Source organism: Venustampulla echinocandica, assembly GCF_003357145.1.
Source record: "Venustampulla echinocandica strain BP 5553 chromosome Unknown scaffold_1, whole genome shotgun sequence".
Classification (NCBI taxonomy): Eukaryota; Fungi; Ascomycota; class Leotiomycetes; order Helotiales; family Pleuroascaceae; genus Venustampulla; species Venustampulla echinocandica.
In genome coordinates this window covers 3,257,291-3,277,915 of record NW_022474206.1, presented here as the reverse complement: position 1 = coordinate 3,277,915, position 20,625 = coordinate 3,257,291, and the positions used below count along the sequence as shown (strand labels likewise).

Genomic DNA, 20,625 nt, shown 5'->3' with positions numbered 1-20,625 from the left:
ATGTCCAATTTAACACATGATGGTGGACCGGGCGATCGTTACGGGAACATTACTCTCTTTTTCAACCCCCATTTATGTACCCTCGACACTTGCGACTTGACACTGGCAAGCTTCCTATATCGACCAACACTTCCTGGTAACGCAATCTTTGCTGGTCTCTTCGCCCTCTTATTCATCCCACAACTATTTTTTGGAATAAAGCACAAGACATGGGGCTACATGACCGCCATGAGCTTTGGCTTGATTATGGAGTGTGTGGGATATATTGCTCGAGTCATGATCCACAACAACCCATTCAATCACGACATGTTTCTCATGTACCTCATTCTTCTCACCATAGCACCAGCTTTCTTAACTGCAGCGTACGTACTTCTCCTCCGTTTTTGACATTGCCCTAGCTAACGATGAATATACAGAATCTATCTCTGCTTGGCTCGCATCGTTACCGTCTACGGTGAAGATTGCTCGCGCTTCAAGCCTCGTACATATACCCTCATTTTCTGCACATGCGACTTAATTAGTCTGGTTCTACAAGCCCTCGGAGGAGGTATCGCTTCAACCGCCAACACACAGTCATCCAGCGACCTCGGGAAGAACATTATGTTGGCGGGTCTCATCTTCCAAGTCGTGTCTTTAGTTCTCTTTGCAATCTGCTGTGGGGAATTCGCGTTTAGAGTGTGGTCCGGTAAAGGGTCGCGGAATCCAACCTATACTTGGCTCACTCAAACGGGTCTCTTTAAGGGATTCCTTATTGGTCAGTCCTCCTTCGTAAACCACCACAACACATCGAATGTAAATACTAATTCCATCCACAGGCCTTTTCGTTTCCTCTGTCACCATCTTTGCCCGTAGCATATACCGGTGCGCCGAGCTAGCGGGTGGCTTCGACGGCGATCTCTTCAAAAACGACGAAGCACTCTACATGATCATGGAGCCCACCATGATCGCAGTTGCTTGTATTTGCTTAACTGTTTTCCACCCAGCCGTTGCCTTCAAGGGTGTTTGGCACGAGGCTAATTTCACCTTCCGAACTAAAAAGGGGGCCTTGGAAAATGGGAGGATGAAGATGGGAAGCACGGATGAAGACTCTAGCGTCCAGCTGCCAGATATGAGAAATCAGTATGGAGACTCGTCACGATACTAAAAAAGAAAGATGTATAGTGTGGGGATTTAGACAGGTAGAGCGGACTAAGAAGGGTTGTAGGGTAACTGTTTACCCGGTGTTACGGCCGCGAGCCGTAATAGATTGGCTGGATGGCTGGCGTTTTGGGTTTTATGTGACACCCAGCAAGGATATCCTGCTCGTGGTCTCATTTTGGCATGGAATGGCCTATAAACTAAGTATATGAACGGGATAGCTGAGGTAGCATATCTACATCGCCCCGCACAAACTAGAAAACCGTGTAATACACACATAACAATTAAGGATTTCAAATATTTGCGTTGCTTGGGTTATTGGATGATGTTTCCCACCTAAGCAAAAGGGACTAGGCTTATGTATATATAAGGGTTGAAGCAAGAATCAAAGTCCCACCCGATACAATACCCAGTCACGGTCTTTGGGGATCGGCAAGTACTGTTCATCATGCAACACGAAACCAAGCTCCATATAGCACAAACGGGGCCCAGTAATACGGCGCCTTCGTCCCTTCCTTGTTCATCATCTGGCAAACAGCCCTTCTCAATGCTTCCGCCAAGTTCAGCATACAAACCATTTCTCCATCAACGTCCATCGTATTCCGCTGTTCGCTTAGATCGCAATAGAACAACTCGGAAAATAACCTTCCAGCATGACTTGGTGTCGGCCACATACAACCTAGTACAGACGTTGCACCAGCAAATAGCAAGGCTGGAATCAATCCTAAGGGTTCATCCCCCGGTGCGATGTCTTGCGTGCCAGAGTCGCACGCTATGATGGTGTGATGGGGTGCGCTATCGATCATGTTTAAGTCAAAGGCTTCTGGGACCGAGAGATCGTCAGGGCCACATCCCTCAGCCTGGATGCCGGACTCTGTGCTAGACCTGGGGTTTTCCGTCCCGTTGCTAAGAATGAGACCTGATTTGAGGACGTCGGTTTTGGAATAGACTGCATGGCCGTGGTAATGAACCCAGCTCGCGTCTTTGCTTCGTCTGACGAACTCCGGCTTGGTTACTTCGGCGCCTTTTACAGCTTCGCCGCCGGGGAACTGGCGACTGAGAAGGTCGATGGATTCAAAAATGCTCTGCTGCTCCTCTTGGAATTCCTCCTCTTCGTAGACACCGAAGAATTCTGCTTTGGTGCTTTTTAAACTGGGCGCCTTGGAAGCCTGAGCGGTTGCACGGTGGTAGCATTGTTGGAGGATTGCAGCACTGGACGAATAAATGATGGGGTTTCTCTCTATAAGTCTGCGCTTGGATTGACCGATGGATATGGCGTGGAAGGGAACTTTGTTTAAGGGACCCGAAGGAGACAAAACCAGGAGCTCATTCTCCGATGTGGTGTCTTCAATTCCAGCAAGTAGCGGACTGAACCGGGCGAGGAAGCGATTACCATCTCCTTTCCGCAAGCGCTGTTCCTCTCTAGTCACCCTGTACGCCTCCTCTAAGAGTATCTGTACTTCTGATAGCAGGATGGGAAGCTCAAAGACATGGACCTTGTCGCCCTGTCGTCTCACGAACATCATGATCTTGTCATTGTAACTGTTCCATAGTTTGGGAAGAAACCAGTCAACATATGCTACCTTTCCATGACTCAAGTTTGAATGTGTGGGATCAATAGGTGCAAGCAAGCGTTGCCCTAAATCCAAGTTGAGAGCTCCTTCCCGGATGCCGAGTAACTGTTTGAGAAGTGGTAATTTTCTCATAGAGGAACGTAACTCCTCCAATTTGCGTGCCAGGATAATGTAATCCTGAGGGGAAGCATGGGGAATAGCTTCTGTTAGTGCCTTCTCCTGCTTGAAAAGCGCATGAGAGTCGTCGTCGCCCCCGATTTCATCCATCAAGCTATTTGGAACGAGGGCACGACTTCCGAAGATATCGGACAAGGCCCTCGCCTTCCCCTTTTGCATCCATCTCCACGCGGCCTCAGGATCATCAAGCATCAGGTAGCCCTGGGCTGTGAAGGTGTACAACTTCGCCGTATTATCAGCGGACGTGACATTTCGTTTGTAGGTCAGTGACTGAATTGGGCCGCTTTGCATTGAGGTATTGCGTCTCATGTCATCATACAGTTTCTCCGTCTTTTCAATTTCTGGCAGATACGTCTTGAGGAAGTCTTTTCCTTGTTGAGGCAAGAAGGTTGTGTAGTCGTCCACTGCACTGTTCATGCATTCCGTTGCTAGAAGCAATGGCGGTATTGCTGCCCCATAGGATGATTGGAAGATTTGAACAGCTTCCCAAGCGTGCTTGAGTGCTTCTAGTATACTTCGAATGATTGGGCTCCAATCAGGATTGCTGTTCTCTCTAGCTTGGCCAATTCCTATATGGACTTGTGTACGATACTGGTTGGATAACCGCATCGCGCATTGAGCACGGACGAAAGGGGTTGTGGTTGAATTTTCTTCACACGCTTTGTAGGCGTCCAAGGCGGTCTTCAGTGCTTGTTCATAATATCCTTGGGTGACCTGCTGGTTAAGTTTTAAGTCTGTGATTAATTCGGAATGGACGAGAACACCAGTGTCATTGCCACATCGCATTGAGCGTTCCATCCACTCTTGTGACCGAGTATGAGCATCATCGACATCAGAGAATATGCCAAGACATTCCTCCAAACCCGCAAGTTGCAGGCATTTATCCCGCTCACCGGAATCGTAACTCTTCAAGCGGTCCTTCTCGACCCAGACTTGGATAAGCTCCCGGGCTTCTAGGCACCGTGTCTTAACTTCTTCAGAAACCAAAGTCTGCCTTTGGACATCCTTTGAAAGGATATGGGCAAGGACGTAGGCAGCATCAGATTGGTCAACATAAGAGTGGCCAGTAAGAGCAATATTGAAGGCTTTCCGTGCGTGCTCAACTGCAAGGTGGTGGTTTCCACTATTGTATTGGGCGAAAGCAAAGCAGGTCATCAGCAGTCCGTGGTGTTTTACACTCATTGACACAGTCGGTGTAGCAAAATACACTTTCAAGATGTCTAGCGCCCAACCACTCTCTGACGATCGGATAATGGCGGGTGCAATGAGCTGGATTAGCATGCTTTCTTTGACCATATTAGACCCAAGCCTCTCAACTTCCGTGAGGATGGTCTCAATGTTTTTCAATGTTTGCAGGTGACCACCTTCGTCTAGGCCCGAGTTAATGGAAAGAACGAGACACCTAATCGCTTTCATATAGCATCCGGCATCTCGGTACATCTTCGCCAGAATATCTTTACACTGAAGCCGGGTCTTTCGATCCATGTCCTTCTTGGCTTCTAGGCGAGCATCCATGAGGTCGATATGCCCAAATCCATGGTCCGTGGCTTTGAAGAGCCGTTCAGCCTCTTGATAATGAGAGTGTTGTTCCAGAGTGACAGGATCCGAATCTGCTGCTTTGGATAGACAAAAGACCAGATCAAGGTGCGTCAGTGCCTTTTCTATGGGATAGCGCTCTTCGTCTAGCTTCCCAAGGAAGGTTTCTAAGATATTGATCTCATCTTCAATGTTATCAAAAAGCCCTTGGCGCATATAGGTAATGTGCCGAGCTTCCCTCATGCGCCCGCGCCTTTCGCACCAGAATCGTAACGTATCGAGGCTGGCTGCGGCCTCCGAACAAGCCGTCTCCTTATCCAGAAGAGACTGATCTGCGAGTACAAGTCTAATTTTTAGATACCAAAACTCGAGAAGAACCTGAATTGGAGCACAATTAGAAGTATTCATGGTCAAATGATACATGGGGAAGGAGAAGGGCCATTTACTCGGGATTCCTGAATATCAATGCCATCGGTCTCAGATTCGATATTGGACTTAGAGTATAGTTCCTTACGCTGCTGCTCGATGCTTTCAAGACAGTTAGTTCCGGCCTGGATAGTACTTTCTTCCAGCAGGTCTAAGTTTTCCACCCCTTCAACAGCCAGTTAACGCAGACTAGTGAAGGGGACGGTTGATACGACAAAATCGATTAAAATACCTTGAGTGCCAAGCCAAACACCATGAATGCGTTCAGTGATCACCTTGGCAGCTTTAAGCTCGCAGAATCGGCGCATATGGGCATATGCGGTAAGAAGCTCAATACAGACGGAATCCACATCAAAGATCTCCTTGGTGAAGGCTGAATGTTCTAAATCGCTTGCGTTCACAAACAATGGCTTTCGTGCTATGACGCAAGCTTCGGCAGCGAGTGCATCATGCCCTTGGACCAGATGTAATTGAATGATATCGATCGCGACAGAAGGGATGGCACAAACCTTAGGTGGGAGGCTGCAAATGAATTCGTGGGCTTGGGCATATTGGCCGCGAATCCGGAGGTCATCGATGGTGGTTTTGATTTCTATAGTGTTCGTAGTCATATCTTATATGTAACATCTACAGAACTAGAGTCTGAGAGCAACCTTTATTGGTGAAAGCGATGGTTGGTGATAATTTTAATCAGAAGTTGAATAGTGTTGCTGTGCGAGGGTGGTACTGGTAAAGCTAAAAATAGCAACAATGTAACCCGGTAAACCGGTGGCTTGAGCGATGGAGGTGGGGTTTGCTGAAGAAATACCCGTAGGGGGCATCAGCGCCACACTTAGAGAAGATACCTACTCTGTATCATCCCACTCTCACCACTCTCAACCCTACTAGTATTGCATCAGTAAAGAAGAATGGGCATGGCTGATATCGGCACCCGCTTTTGTCTGCCCAGCCAGCCAATCCTGTACTTACAGGTGTTAGCCTTCTAGTCATGTACCCGGGGATTTCTGCCGGTATCCGCATATCGAGGAGCCACTGCCTGCTGACTGCCCATTTGCGGCTCAGGCGCTGATATATCAAAATCCAGTGCCCAACCCAGTAAATAATACAACGAGCAACCTTCTCTTGTGATACTACTTAAACTGACGTCTGATCTTGTTGCTGTGACGGCCGGCAGCCTGTGGAGCGCCATGGAACGGGCCGAGCCGCACCCAAATGGGGATTTTGAAACCGACTTTACAGACAAACCATATGAGCCTCTTCTTGGGATTCGTAACAACGACGCAATAAATCGAAAGCAATTAACTGCTGACCGTGTAGGGAGCACTTCCTTCAGTGCTACCCTTAGCCGTGTGCACTATGGCACTTATGCGGGGACTCCAGCCTGCTTGATCGCCATAGACTTCTCCTTTCGATTCAAAGCAAAAGCCATCGGGCGCTATGAAGAGGCCACAATTCTGGTGTCCTTCACAAGAGCAACTGATACGGGAAACCCCCGTGTCAAATCGTCAGACCCCTCGACCGACCCTCAAATATTGAATTTTGCCCCAAAGCAAGTGTACGGAGCTGTTAAGACCGTGGAGGAGAAGAAGAAGTATGATATATCAATTCCGCTGACATTCGAGACTCCAATTGGGCTATCAGCCGGTCTAGAGCCTCATGTGGGAAGGGAATCTTTGACCGTTGTCGAACATCGCATGGCGCTGCATGGCAATTTATTCTATGATGATGATCACGATGAAGCCAACGTTGTAACTTGGGATCTTTCAGAGAATTCGGCGCAGAAGGATGGGATCTTCCGCCACTTCGCCGCCGCAGTTGTGGTTGCAAACCCACCCGATACCCCGATGTGGATGAGAGTTGAAGTTAAGCCGTCTGTAAGGTTCTCGCTCGACCCGCGGTATCTGCTCGACAAGAATAGCGTCCTGGTCCGTCTTATGTCGAAGAATGACGAGCCGGTTCTGCTTGATGGCAAAACACCGAAGAAGCCAGCGGAACAGCCTGATTTGAGATGTGATGACTTCGCGTCGGATGAGTTTCCATGGCAAAAAGTGGTGCCATCTGCCCTTGAGTATGCTGTATGTTATTGACTTCCAGATACCTACTATCATGCGCGCTAATATTTCGGGAAGAACCACTTGACTCTGCGGTCGGCGAACGTGGCCAATGGCCCTGGAGTATTACCAACTGCGTGATTTTAGGATATAGTACGAAGATAGCCCAACTCTCTGACAAGTGACGGCTAACCGGTAAAAAAGGTCCGAAACGTATCACCATATTAGACACATATTGGGGTGTATCAATCAGGCTATTAGACTCAACTCGGATGTCTCATTCAAAGGCCTGATATCATTTTGCTGACTCTGTAAACATGGAAAACCAAGAGGAATGGGGTTGGTCCAGATATGGGATTACCTCAAACATGGTGGTAGCAAACCTATATCTCTTCCGCCTTAAGACAGCTAGCCCTAATTGTGGGAACAATAGTGAGTGAGAAATTCACACGACTCTCTTCCCCAAAACCCAAGTCGCTGCCACCTCCCCATCCTCGCCCAATACCACAAAGTCCGCACGCCGGCCAGCCTCTAATCTCCCTCGATCGTGCAGGTCCGTGGCCGAGGCGACGTTTTCCGTGACACACATGACTGCTTCTTCGATGGGAATTTTGGCCCATGCCATGAGGTTCCGTACGCACTCGTCGAGCCCGATGCAGGTCCCGATAAGGGTGTCGGTGCCCTTAATCGATACTTTGTTTCCGGTTTTCTGTTGGTTATGTGGAATTTGGGCGTGCCCTGGGTAAATACCGCCGGGGAGGCCGGAGAGTCTGAATGATATGTCAGCATTTACTATTTTGTTAGGATATTAGTGCAAGACGTGTAAAAGAGGGGACGACGAGCAAGGCTCCTTTTCGGGAGCCGTGGATTCTCCATATTCCTCCCACTGAAGTACCAAACAGGAGTTAGTGAAAGGCGGGGGAGGTGTCAGGAGCAAGGTATAAACGACACAAAGAGCTAAATTCCCCTACTCAATACTGTCTGTTATAAGGATGCAGTGACTAGGAGATGAGCGGTATGCCATGGCGACAACCCGAGGATGGAGGTGAATCGAGTCGGCGATTAGAGAAAAATATGGCGGATTGGGATGGGATATCAGGCCTAGAGCGTGTGAATTCGGCTACTGTCTATGCTTTACGAGTCTCTGGTGGAATCTCACCTGGCAATCCAGGTTCTCTATGATGAAGCGGATTCATGGCATTAAAAACATGCGTCATGAGGTTCGCACCGGCTTCTATCCCCTTCAAACCATCATCATGAGTCGCTGCGCTGTGGCCCATCGAGACATGAATACGATATTCATTAGTTAAGATCCTGATATTCTCCAATGCCCCTGGCAACTCAGGAGCAAGCGTCACAACTTTAATAGACTGCTTGAGGTTCTCGCCCCCGTAGACATCTTCAAGCCGGGAAGGTCCTGGAGCGAGCATGTTCGCAGCAGCATGGGCGCCTTTCTTGGAAGGGGCCAAGAAAGGACCCTCCACATGAGCTCCGAGTACTGAGGCTGAGCCTGGACCATGGTTGGGTTTCAAGAAGGGGAGGACCGCGTGGAAAACGCCAGCCGGGACGGTAGGAACTGTTGGGAAGAAACCAGTGACTCCGGTGGAGGGCAGGTATTTGGCCAACTTCCGGACACCGGCTTGGTATGACTTGGGATCCTCATAATGAGCAAAATGGAAGCCAAGAGCTCCATTTATTTGCAGTTCGAGAAAACCAGGCGAAATAATGGCGCCCTCTATGTCAACAACCCCGGTATGTGGAGGAATAGGGGAGTTTGGGATTATGAAGCCGTTCGTGTCCACGGTCAGAGGAGAGGAAATCAATCTGCCATTCTTGCATTGACGGCAATTGACGAACTGGACGGTAGACATTTCGTAGATGGTTTGATCTTTCCAGTTCTAACGCACGATTACGGTGACAGATAACCACTCGATCATTAAGTTATCGTTATTTCGTTATTGTTTTTCTCTACTCTGCAGAGAAGTGAAGTCAAGCCGATGTTACCTCGTTATTTATAGGCATGATGCCTGCACTGGGAGGATCCCTTCACTAACCGGCAGATCACCGGTGGATCCTAGCTGCCAACCTTTCTCGGTTTCATATGAGTTATGAATATTTATGCATGTCTACTGCTACGCAACCTTCTAGCACGAGCATGAGAATGGACACACTACAGGTAACAAGTCCATGTTCCATATAATATATATGAACGAGCCACCCCAAGGGATATTTGTGGCTGTTACTATTGCTTAGAGGAACGACACTCTACATTGCGAAATGTCATGTCTCTGTACACTGTAGTGTAGCTCCCCCGGTTGTTTGCAGATCAGTGACATCATCATTCCCTGCTGGGAACTTGCAAGCTCTCACTAACTGCTCGACGTCGTGCAACAGCATGGGGTAGAAATACTTAAATTTGCGGCGTGATGCCGACCCTTTCGTCTTTTTCTTCCTGTGTTTCTTTGCCTGCTTACCTCTTCGCCTCTTGCTCTCCTCAATTTCCCTTCCGACCTCAATTGCAACGCGTTGAAGAGAGAGAGGACTTCTTAGTATTGGCGAAGCAGAACCTACCTCCCCCTCTTTCTCGTTGGCATTAGCAGTGCCCATCTAGGTTATCCAGGACAGCACTTTAGAGATGCCACAGCAAAAGATGGGCCCCGGTGGTCATTATTCTGGCACCAATCCCATCCCAAATATCCAAAGATTCGTTGAGGGCTTAGACGCCGATAAAAAGCAGCGAGATGCAGCTATAGAAGAACAGGCCAAAGTCCACCAGAAAAACAACGTCGAAGACCACAAGGATGGTCAACCCACGGGCGTTTCTGGTACGAGGAAGACAGTCACCGACCCTGTAACCGGTAATGAAGTTGAGATCGAAGATGTCAATGCCGACGTCATGAAGGCTGTCGAAAACCCACAGGTAAGTCGGCTCTCTTCTAGAAAGCTGGCTCCTACTAATAATTAATCGTAGCTCTCCGTGCCGAATGCGAATCTCAATAAAGACACTCCTGTCAAGACGGAATCACATCAGTCCGGCGAAGAATATAGCAGAAATCAAGATATAACTGCCCCTCCAGATCCAATACACCCCGGCACCACTTCTGATGTCCCCATCCATGGCGAGAAAACGAATATTCTCTTCCATCCTACGCCTTCGGTCAGCTTTGAACCTATGTATGAGGCTTTAGAGAACAGAACAACGATACTTTGCGCCGGTGTATTGATCGGAATTGTCGTGCTAGGTAAATTCTTCGGAGGAGCATTGTATGGACTTATACCGCTTGGGATATGCGTTTCGTCGGGTATTTACTTGTGGATGAAAGATCTTGTACGCAAAGGGCGAGACCACGAGTGGTCCGCTGAGAAAGTGCGTGGCGAAACGGTAGGCTCTACATCTTGTCGCTTCTTAGAAATAGCCGTATTGACGAGTGAAGGCAACCGCAAATCTTATCCCAGAATCAGTTGAATGGGTTAATACCCTCCTCGGGGTAATGTGGGGACTTATTGACCCCGACATGTTTGCTGGTATTGCCGACACATTGGAAGATGTCATGCAAGCTTCTGTTCCTGGCGCCATCGAAAATGTCCGAGTTGCTGATATCAACCAAGGCGATAACCCAATTCGCATACTTAGTTTGCGTGCTCTTCCTGATGCACACGTTAAGGAGCTCAAGGATGATATTCATCGGCAGAATAGAGAAACTAAAGACCCCGAGGAATTGGCCGCCGACGAGGAGGGCGGGGATTACTACAACCTTGAATGTTCATTTGCATATCACGCTGCACCCTCCGGAGCGGGGGCTTCTGCAAAAGCTAAGAACATGCACATGCACCTGGTGTTTTATCTAGGAATAAAAGGCCTCTTTGGGGTCCCATTACCTATATTTGTTGAGTAAGTCTTTGTTTAATTCGCTCCATTCCAAGAATTCGCGATTTAATGTTTTGCAACATCTGAATTGGATTAGCCCGCTGCATATTCTCTCCTATCCTAAAACAGCAATATGTTAATTGTTTGAAATATAGGCTTCAAGGACTGGTGGGAACCGTTAGGTTGCGACTCCAACTGTCACCAGAAGCTCCATTTTTGAAATCTTTGACCTTCACCCTCATGGGATTGCCCAAGGTTCAAGCAGGCTGCGTTCCAATGATCGAGAGCGGTATCAACATCTTAAATCTCCCACTGATCTCCAACTTTGTCAACTACGCCATTAGTGCTGCTGCAAACGAATATGTTGCCCCCAAGTCGATGACTCTCGACATGGGCAAGCTGCTGCAGGGTGACGACATTCAAAAGGATGTCGAGGCTCTGGGAATACTTTGGATTAGGATCCACAAAGCCTCAGGCCTCAGCAAGCAAGATCAGCGCGGAAGCAAAGGGGGCGGAAGCGACCCCTACGTTACAGTCAGTTTTTCCAAGTATGGGAAGCCAATGTACTGCACTCGAGTCATTCAAGACGACCTGAACCCAGTTTGGGAAGAGACCTGCGCTATCCTCGTAACACCCAGCCTTATAAAGGTCGACGAACAACTGTCCATGGAACTATGGGACTCTGATCGATCTACCTCTGACGATGTGGTGGGAAAGGTTGAGCTGTCGATGCAAAAAATGATTCAACATCCGGGTAAGATGTATCCCCAAATTTCGAAACTCCGAGGCATGCACCAGGACAGCACTATGCCCGGCGAACTTCATTGGGAGGTGGGATTCTTCGGCAAGCCACAATTCCGGCCAGCACTCAGGACTCATGGAAAGGACGTCAACTTACCAGAGCAGCTCAAGGATATGCCGGAGCTACAAGACGAGAAGGGAGCACTGGACAATGCTACAGAAGATGCCGTGGTCCATACACCTCCAGATCCTCTCTGGCCAAGTGGTATCTGTAGCATTATCGTCCACCAAATCGTCAATCTAGAGCTTGAGAATATTCAGGGTAGCGACGGCAAGCGCAAGGGTAAGGAATATGAGCCGGCCCAACCAAGCGGAGAGAGTAAGGAAGAGGAGAACAAGAGGCTGCCAAGCAGCTACTGTACGATTCTGTACAATGATGAATTGGTAAGCCTGAACTGAATGTTAGTAACCACAGTATCAACCTTTGCTAAAGCGCCATTAGGTATACCGTACCAGGACAAAAGTTGTTAGCAGCAAACCCATCTTCAACGCCGGCACTGAGCGGTTCATGAGGGATTGGAGGTCTGGTATCGTGACGATCACAGTTCGAGATCAGCGAATGAGACAGCACGATCCAATTCTTGGTGTCGTCCCTCTGAAGCTTTCCGATATTCTGCAAACAAGTTCGCAAGTGACTAGATGGTATCCTCTTGATGGTGGTATTGGATTCGGACGTGTTAGAGTCTCCCTCCTATTTAGGAGTGTGGAGACCCGACTGCCACCTACACAGCTGGGTTGGGATGTAGGGACGTTTGAGTTCCTGTGTAATAAAATTCTTGCTACTGGTTATAGCGGTCACACCAAGCTCAAGATGAGAACTGGTGGTAGCTCTGGCAAGATCTCAAGATCTCAATGTCGGAAGACGGACGAAGGGGACGGGATTTACTGGGATATTGCGAAGAAGGAAGGCAAAAACAATGTCCGACTACCAGTGAGATATCGCTATAGGGCTCCCATTGTCTTTGAGTTTCATTCTTCCAGCAAGCGTCAGGCAGACGCCTATGCAGTTGTTTGGCTCCACCACCTCGAGGATATGAAGGAGGAGGATATCAATATCCCAATCTGGAAGACGGACAATGGCATGCGATTGTCACAAAACTACATCACAGAAGAGAACTTCAAATCCATTCCAGATCTTGAGCTCGAAGAAGTGGGCCGGTTGCAGTTCAGGGCTAGATTCAAGCCTGGTACAGACGAGGACCATTCCCGTTTTGTTACTGACAACGACTCTCGAGAAACGCAAGAGACCTGGGAGGCGTGCCACTCTGAGGGTGTGCGGGATCGTGTCGTGACGAAGGAAATGCCAGAGGCGGTCCAGGCACTCCACGATCAATCCTTAAGCCAGGGCCGAGATGTTCTAGCTTTGGCAGATGATGACGAGAAGCAGAAGTGGCTGTCAAAGGATGGCACAGATTGGAGCGGCGCCTTCGGAAGAGACCCAGCTTTGTATGCCAGTCATGTCGGGACGCGTCCTTACAGGAAAGCTGCTAACGGTCCTAGCGAGGGGGGAGACGAAAATAGGGGTGACACTAACGAGAGTATAAATGAACAAACAGATGATGAGGATAGAGATAGTAAAGATTACGAGTCCACCGACTCTTCAAGCGACCTTGGTGTCCATGATGCAACGAATGATGAGCAAACCACGGAGAATGCCAACGAAGAAGAACCTAGAGGCAAATCTGGATCTTCGCATGGGTCAAATCCGATAAGTCAAATCAAGGAATATAACGAGAACAAGAAAGGGCTCCATCGTAAGCAGAGGGGCCTCATGCAGTGGAAGCCAGTCAGGAACTTGGCGTTTGCAAAGGATGAGGCCAAGTTTGCTGTCAGGAGGACGTTTAAAATGGGTTCTTTGAAGGGTAGGCAGCCGGATGTAGAGACGGAAACTTGAGATCGGCAAAATGAAATCATTGTATACGATAGTAACACGCAAATTGATTTTCTGGAAGGGGCGTAATCATGGGATGAAAAGGAAAGCGCAGTGCTGTAGTTTAGAGATAACATTCAGATGCAAGCACCTGATGTTTGAGGTAGCTAATAAAACGCAATGTGATGAATAGCAATCGCATATGTCCATGTACCACACCAAGCATCAAGGCAAACCCCCGAAAGCAATTCCCCGTCAAAAACCACTCTCAACCTTCAATATACTCTGTCGTTCCACTTGCTCTGCCAGTTGTAATATAGGGGGAGTTTTACACCATCCTCCGTAATGGGGTTCAACCTCATGCGGCCCCGCTCATACTGCTTCTTGTAGGAGACTCCACAAGTCCCACAAAACTCCTCGTTAGGATCGGTATAGCGCCCTATGACCGGGCAGCTTCGAACGACGGGGTAATGGCCATTGGAGATTTGTTGGATAGGCCTATTGGGAGCAGGAACATTGCCAAATAGTCTGCCACTACCAAAGGATCTGCCGCCATTGAGTTGAAGCTCGTCTTGAGTGTCGTCGATAGCACACCAATCCGCTATAAACTCGGCATATGCGTCTGGTTGAAAGTATTTCTGCTTTTCCCTACCTGCTCTGGAAGTAGTAAACTGCTTGCATAGGCCTTCGCAGTACCGTAAGTGTTTCGGCATCCACGACTTCAGGTGGAAGTGAAGTTCGCAATGTGCTGGGAAGTAGCGCACTGGGACACAGTGTGTGCAACCGCGGGCAGAGACGAGACGTCGCTCGATGGGGGTCTTCGAGAACGGTGAACCTGCCAGAAGGTGTACTGCTGGGTACGTATATAATGTTGATGTGTCCATCTGAGAAGGAAGCTTCTGATCTTTGAGCCTGGGAGGGATGTTGTAAAGGACCTTGCTGTATGTGGAGTTAAGACTTTAGTAATTGTTTTAAAGTAGGCGTGTTTAAGTGGGAGAGTCAATGTCGTAAGAGGTTTAACCAGGAAAGGCGGTTGGGCAAGGAAATAGAGGCGTGATGATGAAGGCGGATAATTCGAAGCAGAAGGTGGGGAAGGGAGGTGGGCAAATAAATGTGGGTAGAATCATACCTGGCTAGACTTAAACATGTTGCGTCTATTGGGTTCAGTAGGCTGAAGAGTTTGCCAAGAACCGCTATAGGCATGTAAAGGAGGGTAGGGTTCCACTCGGTGGTATTTTGATGACCTCGAATAGAGACGGTCGACGCGTCTGGTTGCATCATCGCCGACGAGCTTTCGCCGCTGTTTCCGCCATTATCAACATCAATATCCATTGGATACTCCTCTTGCGACATCATCTGGAGAGCCATTTCATATTCGCGATTGTTGTTATAATGTTGTGGCATGGGGGTTGGTGGCGGTTGATGTAGAGGGGAAGAAGATGATACAGCCAGATTGCTATCAAAGGGAGAATGTATAGTTTCGGGGAGTGCGTATTATTTGTAATAAGATTGGCGGAGGCATTTGATGGGGGTGAATGTTGATAACCTTGGGCTTCAGGTAGGTAAATAAAGTAACGTATTGGCGCCCAGATGGATACGGACGTTCAAGACACAGGGCCGTTAGACCTAATAGCCGCAGGTGCCTGGAACATGTGCTGGTCGTCATAGCGATCTTCCCGAAAGCTGAGGTAGAATGCAACATGCAAGCACAATAGCAAAGCTGCGGAACATTTGCGTCTCTTAAAGCTTTGGTACATTGTCCGGGTATATTCACGTGGCCTAGACCGTGCCGTAAGACTATACGGTAACGGACCGCGCAGCCATGGGCCACTAATTAGTGGTGTAATAGTTTCTTTATATAGAAAGAAGATTTCTCCCGGCACGGGCCACAGCAGCCATGCTGCTCTGTTGACTGGGACATGTAACAAATTTCCACACTAGTCGTTAATTGGCAACCCTCTGGTCATAATTCAAAATCGATTATAATACGGAAGACAGTGGTAATACTTATTAACGTCGCCGTCACGCCGGAGGATTGGGCAAATAACACCCACCTACTCCTGCAAAGGGCTTACCTGAAAACAATGAACTCGGAGGGGTACAAATGCAGCTAATTAGACGGACTCAAAACTTGATGGACTGATGTTGGATCTGAGATTTCTGTCAAACTTTCTTTACCGTGAACAATATAATATCAAAGTGGAATCGCTGTTTTATATATACTTTGTACAAACTACAAAGAAATGGTTTGCTAGGGGGGTACGTGTTGTGAGTGCAAACTTGAAAGTAGATTGGTCATATATCATGTGTCTAGACTTGTCGATCACTTGACTAAGCAACAAGAAATGGAAAATAGCGACTAGCATCAAAGGTGAAAGTAAAACGGCAAGGGATATCGTTTATAAACTAACATGGTAAACAATGACAACGATCAGGTAGCATATGATTGAAGTATATGAGGTTGCCGAATTCCAAGACACAAAAGGCACAAAACACTGTAGCCGGGAATTGTCCCTAACTGTCCCCAGCACTTGCTAGGCACCCTCGAGTAAGGGCGAATATAGAAGTTCAACCCTTACGATCTCTAAACCTATCACCAGGGGCAAAGAGCACACCTCGAGGAAAGTTCATGGAGGAGAATAGATATATAGTATTGCAATTTCCAATCGGTCAAACGCCGCCCAATGCATATGCTAATGCGCTAATAGATATCGTACATTTTACATTCCTTGTGGCACCGGTCTCAAATGCCCTTTCTTATCATATCTTGCCTCTGCTTCCAGTTAACAGACGTACCATTTATCGCACAAAGATTACACTTACTAAAGAAGGTATAACTCAAAGTAACCTGTTCAATACCCCTCATATTGGGGTCGTTGACAAAATCTGGGTCGATATAGAAGAACACTGGCATATCGACCGTTTCACCGGCATTCAATCTCTGCTCCTCAAAACAGAAACATTGGATCTTGGAGAAATATGGAGCAACCTGCCCAGGTGTCACACTATACGTCGCAACCCCAATGATATCCTCGTCCGATTTATTCGTGGCAGTGTAGAATGCTAATGCTGTTTCGCCCGGTAGAACTTTGACTTCTCGTTGCTGAGGCACGAACTTCCAAGGCAGGACATCGGAGACGGAGCCATTGAAGGTGATTCGAATGCGCTTCGCGCCAGTGACCGGCTTGAGACGGGCAGATATATCCTCTCCTTCGACGCCGCCACCATGTGCTTTGATTGGCTGTCCTCCAAAGCCCGTTGTTTGGCATATCTATTTGTGGTCAGGTCCCTGAGCTTGCACTGAAAGCGGGATTGTTGGGGGGGGGGAAGCTGTGCGACGAACCATCTTGTACATTGGCACAGAGCCGTACGAAAAGGCAACGGTTCCTAATATAATGCTGAGGGCATAGAACAGAGTGGTTGCGTTCTTCTTTTTGAATGGAGCCCGCAATTCCTCCATGGTAGGGGGGGCATTCTGTCTGGGTTTCGAGCTGTTGGAGATTCCCCTCGTCGATGGTTTAAAGGCATGAGCGGCATATCTTTGGCTGGCATTGGAACATGATGAACATGCCCAAGCTGAGGCCGGAGCTTTGCGTATTAGGCGTGAACATAGTCGTGGGAGGCCGTTCATGGTATTAATGTTATCGCTGATAAAGATAAAGTTTTGTAGAATCGCACGATTTCCGAAAGAGGAAGAGTTGGGGGTCGTCGGCAAAACCGATGATCCGGGCCGAGATGTAGGAATCTGGGGTACGTGCACGGTGCGCCATGAAGCTGTGATGTTGGTGTACGAAATACTCCCTCCGTACATATCCAGTTTTTTTAACCAGCAAAATGAGGCATCGTAGATCCAAGGGATAGCAAACACCTAGGATCGCCAGGAAGGAAGCCGAATCTCCGAGGAAATCCCCTCCTGTCATACAGTTAAGCATCACTAGTAACAAGCTTTCCGTGCTCTCCCGCGCGAGAGGCCGAGATGCGTCATGCAAGTTGATGACGAACACTGGAACTAGGGGCTTAACCATGATATCATGGAGAAGCAGTCTAGACCTAAAAATTAGGGGGATTAGAAATATACCTTCCTTCCCGAGGTATATAGCAATCGTTCGCTGGTAATCAAACACCACTTATTCATTTTTCCTTACTGCAATTCTTATATTTACATGTCCGTCTCATCACTCACTCGCGCTCTTCGCTGTTTAAGACCGCGATTGATACTTTTCAAACCTTCTCCATTTCGAATCTCTTCTATAGTAGTCAGAACAATGGCGTCCTACAAACCGAACGCTGGGCCCCCATCGCACGAGAGTAAGCTCAAATTCTACCAATATAGTTTTCCATTCAATCCTTAACTTTTGTCCTCTTATCTAGTGGTATACTTCCCCCAGATGACCACCTCACTCCCTTCATCTTCCCGTGAATTCCGGAAGGTCCTATTCACGGGTCTCTACTCCCAAGTAGTCCTAATGACAGTCCCCGTAGGGGGCGACATTGGCGATGAAGTGCACACCGTCGACCAAGCCCTGAACTTCACAAGTGGGCAAGGGAAGGCGACAATTAATGGGAAAGATCAGGATGTGAAGGCGGGAGATTTGATGGTTGTTCCGGCAGGGACGCAGCATCAATTTGTCAATACGGGGTCTGAGCCCTTGGTAAGTTTCTTCTATGGTTTTATCTAGGGGTTGGTATATATAGGATGGGGAATGGGCACAGTAATTGCGAGTCAGGAGAGAAGCCGGCGCTGATTATATGATCCTAGATTCTATACACGATATACTCACCTGCGGAGCATAATAGCACTACGGTGCATCATACAAAAGAGGAGGGTATCAAAGCAGAAGATGAAGGCCATGATGAGGCGCCGGAGTGGAGCCGGAGGAGCAAGAAGGAGAATGAGGATTCGGGTATGGTGAAACTTAGCGGGAAGTATTAGGAGTGATAATTTGAATTATTTGATGTCATTGGATTATAGATCCGTGACCTGGTCACATGCAAGGTCTGAGATTGATAGGTCGAACAATCACTCCTTTGGCTGTCCACACAAAACAAACAAATTTTGGAAGATAATTAATGCTAATCCCTCTACCCCCCCTTGAAGTCCTGGTAGAAGTTGGTTTTATTATCCCAATTAGACCTGTCGATGAATACGTTAATGCATTGAACGTAAAGGAGCCGAGAACATATGGCATTGGCAATATAATTAACTATTAGTCGCTATCCAGCTAAGAACAAAAATCATAGCACTGTATAAATGTATTGTATCCCAGCTCTGGTACAATGCAAACCATTCTCCGCCCTTCAGTTATCCCCCAAACTCCCCAAGATAGTCATAAGCGCAATTAGAGCTAATCAGAAGTCAGCAAATATAAAATTTACACGGTTAACACGCAGAGACTACATACCTGCAGCAGCAGTAACAATATAAATCCCAATAGTCCACGCCGTTATAACATCTTCAATTGCTACCATATACCATACGGGGATCGCAAAAGATAGCAATAAAGGGATACCCACAACGGCGCCGAGTCGATAGCTCGACCAGCCATAGATTAGTTCTAGGGAGTACCTTCCTTCCAGTGGATTATTCTTGCACCCATTCAGGTTTTTGTAAACCCATTTTTGCCACGCTATAGCTACAGCATCGTCGGCATGGCGATTTGAGACCTTGTAGGCGAGGAAGAATTGGGAGAGGACGCTTTCTTGTGATGTGTTGAGAATGAGAGGGAGGTGCGCGCCACGGGAGATATCGCACTGTGGGAAGTAAGCCCTCGCCCCGTACAATAACGTTATATCGCGTAGAATGAAAGCAACTTGCCTTATACAACCCAAATCCCCTGAGGCCTTTAAGTGACACCACTTTTCTCCACCCTCTCACTTCGTTCTCCCCTTTTCTGAGAGCCCTAAATAAGTCCTCCGGTTCGTTGAATTGCAGAACGCGTTCTTTAGGGTCAGTGGTCGCGGTGGAGAACCATCCGATCGTAATGTATGGCATAGGCTTAGGCATGAAAAGCTCAACCTGAAGTTTGATATGTTCTCGGGTTGCCTGGAAACGCTTGTCGAAGACAGGACTGTGGCCATGTAATGAATACGAATGATGGCCTGAGCTAAAGCTCGACCCTAGCTTCTCACTTACTGATGGTGTATTGCCAGAGATTTCCAAGTGATTTTCTGATATTTGGCTTACATCACAGACCATCACCGGTGGAGATCGGAGAGACATAGAGCGCAACTGTACTTCTGATGCCTGCACAGCGTCATTGGTTAAAGGGACCTGGTCTGTATCGCCCTGTAGTTGCGATATACTGATTGACTGGGATGGGTGGTGTAGTGAGCCATTGCCTGCCTCTCTCATGATCCGCTTTTCTCGCAAGCGTTCCATCACTCTTATTGCAGCTTGCTTTAAGATTCTTCTCCTTCTTGCCATTAAGAAAAGAAGCCAGAGCCGGGGTCCCTTCATCCTCTCGAGCCAGTCAATCCTCGCGTTCCAGATACCCTTCTGATAATAAGATTCAAAGTCCCACCAGTGGATACTATTGACCAGCTGCTGTAGCCTTTGCTGTTCTCTTCCAAAGTCCTCGAACATGGCTTTATACTCTTCATAGTTGTAGTCTTCGGGCTCATCGGTCTGGAGAAGACCTAAAAGCAGGCGGGCTTCCGTCGAAGTGAGACCCACTCTCCGCGTACATTGCTCATCAGCCCAAAATACATCTAGAAGCGTCAATAAAGAACTATAGCAAGTAAAGAGCATATTGCCTAAGAACGGCAAAGAGATATTTGACGAGATATCGTAATCCGACTGGCTAGAGAAGCATGATGTCAAGGACAAATATCGAAAATACTTACTGCCATTTGCCGACTTAATAATGGGAGGGATACCATCCAGTTCGAAGACTTCTTGACGGTTCCGTTGCGTGTCCCGTCGGCTTTGGACACTTCTTATGCTCTGCGCTGGCTTTGCAAGGAGGGCATGGCTCGCGTGAATGTCTAAGTCTAAATCTGCTCCGTCTGGAGGAGTCTCAACATCGACCACATCTCGAGGCATTTTGATAAACTAGGCACTTTGCTGGCAATAAAGTCGAGAAGTATGATGCTAGTACACGGAAACGAAAAACGCAAGAAAGCAGTAGAAAACATCGCGAGAGGAAGGGAAGGGACATATAATTCACATCATCGTTGCGGATGATC

The 20,625-nt window shown here is 47.9% G+C and overlaps 10 protein-coding genes across 10 annotated transcripts; 4 read left to right on the top strand and 6 right to left on the bottom strand.

The window, feature by feature from the left end:
* BP5553_03613 (Uncharacterized protein) lies at positions 1-1,144 on the top strand (the record flags this gene model as incomplete). The annotated part of the gene is made up of 3 exons (XM_032012236.1): positions 1-362; positions 417-754; positions 816-1,144. The coding sequence occupies 3 exons, from the start codon at positions 1-3 to the stop codon at positions 1,142-1,144; spliced, it is 1,029 nt and encodes a 342-aa protein (XP_031871929.1).
* Positions 1,145-1,583: 439 nt separating this feature from the next.
* Positions 1,584-5,461, bottom strand: BP5553_03612 (uncharacterized protein; the record flags this gene model as incomplete). Its single annotated transcript, XM_032012235.1, has 3 exons — positions 1,584-4,802; positions 4,871-5,016; positions 5,083-5,461. 3 exons carry the CDS (start codon positions 5,459-5,461, stop codon positions 1,584-1,586), a joined length of 3,744 nt encoding a protein of 1,247 aa, XP_031871928.1.
* A 576-nt stretch (positions 5,462-6,037) lies between these two features.
* BP5553_03611 (uncharacterized protein) lies at positions 6,038-7,042 on the top strand (the record flags this gene model as incomplete). Its single annotated transcript, XM_032012234.1, has 2 exons — positions 6,038-6,925; positions 6,980-7,042. The coding sequence occupies 2 exons, from the start codon at positions 6,038-6,040 to the stop codon at positions 7,040-7,042; spliced, it is 951 nt and encodes a 316-aa protein (XP_031871927.1).
* A 304-nt stretch (positions 7,043-7,346) lies between these two features.
* BP5553_03610 (uncharacterized protein) lies at positions 7,347-7,925 on the bottom strand (the record flags this gene model as incomplete). The annotated part of the gene is made up of 2 exons (XM_032012233.1): positions 7,347-7,671; positions 7,873-7,925. 2 exons carry the CDS (start codon positions 7,923-7,925, stop codon positions 7,347-7,349), a joined length of 378 nt encoding a protein of 125 aa, XP_031871926.1.
* A 103-nt stretch (positions 7,926-8,028) lies between these two features.
* On the bottom strand, positions 8,029-8,772 carry BP5553_03609 (uncharacterized protein; the record flags this gene model as incomplete). The annotated part of the gene is made up of 1 exon (XM_032012232.1): positions 8,029-8,772. One exon carries the CDS (start codon positions 8,770-8,772, stop codon positions 8,029-8,031), a length of 744 nt encoding a protein of 247 aa, XP_031871925.1.
* Positions 8,773-9,536: 764 nt separating this feature from the next.
* On the top strand, positions 9,537-13,464 carry BP5553_03608 (Uncharacterized protein; the record flags this gene model as incomplete). Its single annotated transcript, XM_032012231.1, has 5 exons — positions 9,537-9,821; positions 9,873-10,283; positions 10,336-10,793; positions 10,925-11,954; positions 12,013-13,464. 5 exons carry the CDS (start codon positions 9,537-9,539, stop codon positions 13,462-13,464), a joined length of 3,636 nt encoding a protein of 1,211 aa, XP_031871924.1.
* A 251-nt stretch (positions 13,465-13,715) lies between these two features.
* On the bottom strand, positions 13,716-14,844 carry BP5553_03607 (uncharacterized protein; the record flags this gene model as incomplete). Its single annotated transcript, XM_032012230.1, has 2 exons — positions 13,716-14,379; positions 14,570-14,844. 2 exons carry the CDS (start codon positions 14,842-14,844, stop codon positions 13,716-13,718), a joined length of 939 nt encoding a protein of 312 aa, XP_031871923.1.
* A 1,316-nt stretch (positions 14,845-16,160) lies between these two features.
* Positions 16,161-17,071, bottom strand: BP5553_03606 (Ctag; the record flags this gene model as incomplete). The annotated part of the gene is made up of 3 exons (XM_032012229.1): positions 16,161-16,213; positions 16,264-16,711; positions 16,784-17,071. The coding sequence occupies 3 exons, from the start codon at positions 17,069-17,071 to the stop codon at positions 16,161-16,163; spliced, it is 789 nt and encodes a 262-aa protein (XP_031871922.1).
* A 634-nt stretch (positions 17,072-17,705) lies between these two features.
* Positions 17,706-18,373, top strand: BP5553_03605 (uncharacterized protein; the record flags this gene model as incomplete). Its single annotated transcript, XM_032012228.1, has 3 exons — positions 17,706-17,748; positions 17,812-18,092; positions 18,200-18,373. 3 exons carry the CDS (start codon positions 17,706-17,708, stop codon positions 18,371-18,373), a joined length of 498 nt encoding a protein of 165 aa, XP_031871921.1.
* Positions 18,374-18,738: 365 nt separating this feature from the next.
* Positions 18,739-20,482, bottom strand: BP5553_03604 (uncharacterized protein; the record flags this gene model as incomplete). The annotated part of the gene is made up of 4 exons (XM_032012227.1): positions 18,739-18,785; positions 18,843-19,191; positions 19,316-20,148; positions 20,284-20,482. 4 exons carry the CDS (start codon positions 20,480-20,482, stop codon positions 18,739-18,741), a joined length of 1,428 nt encoding a protein of 475 aa, XP_031871920.1.
* Positions 20,483-20,625: the final 143 nt, after the last annotated feature.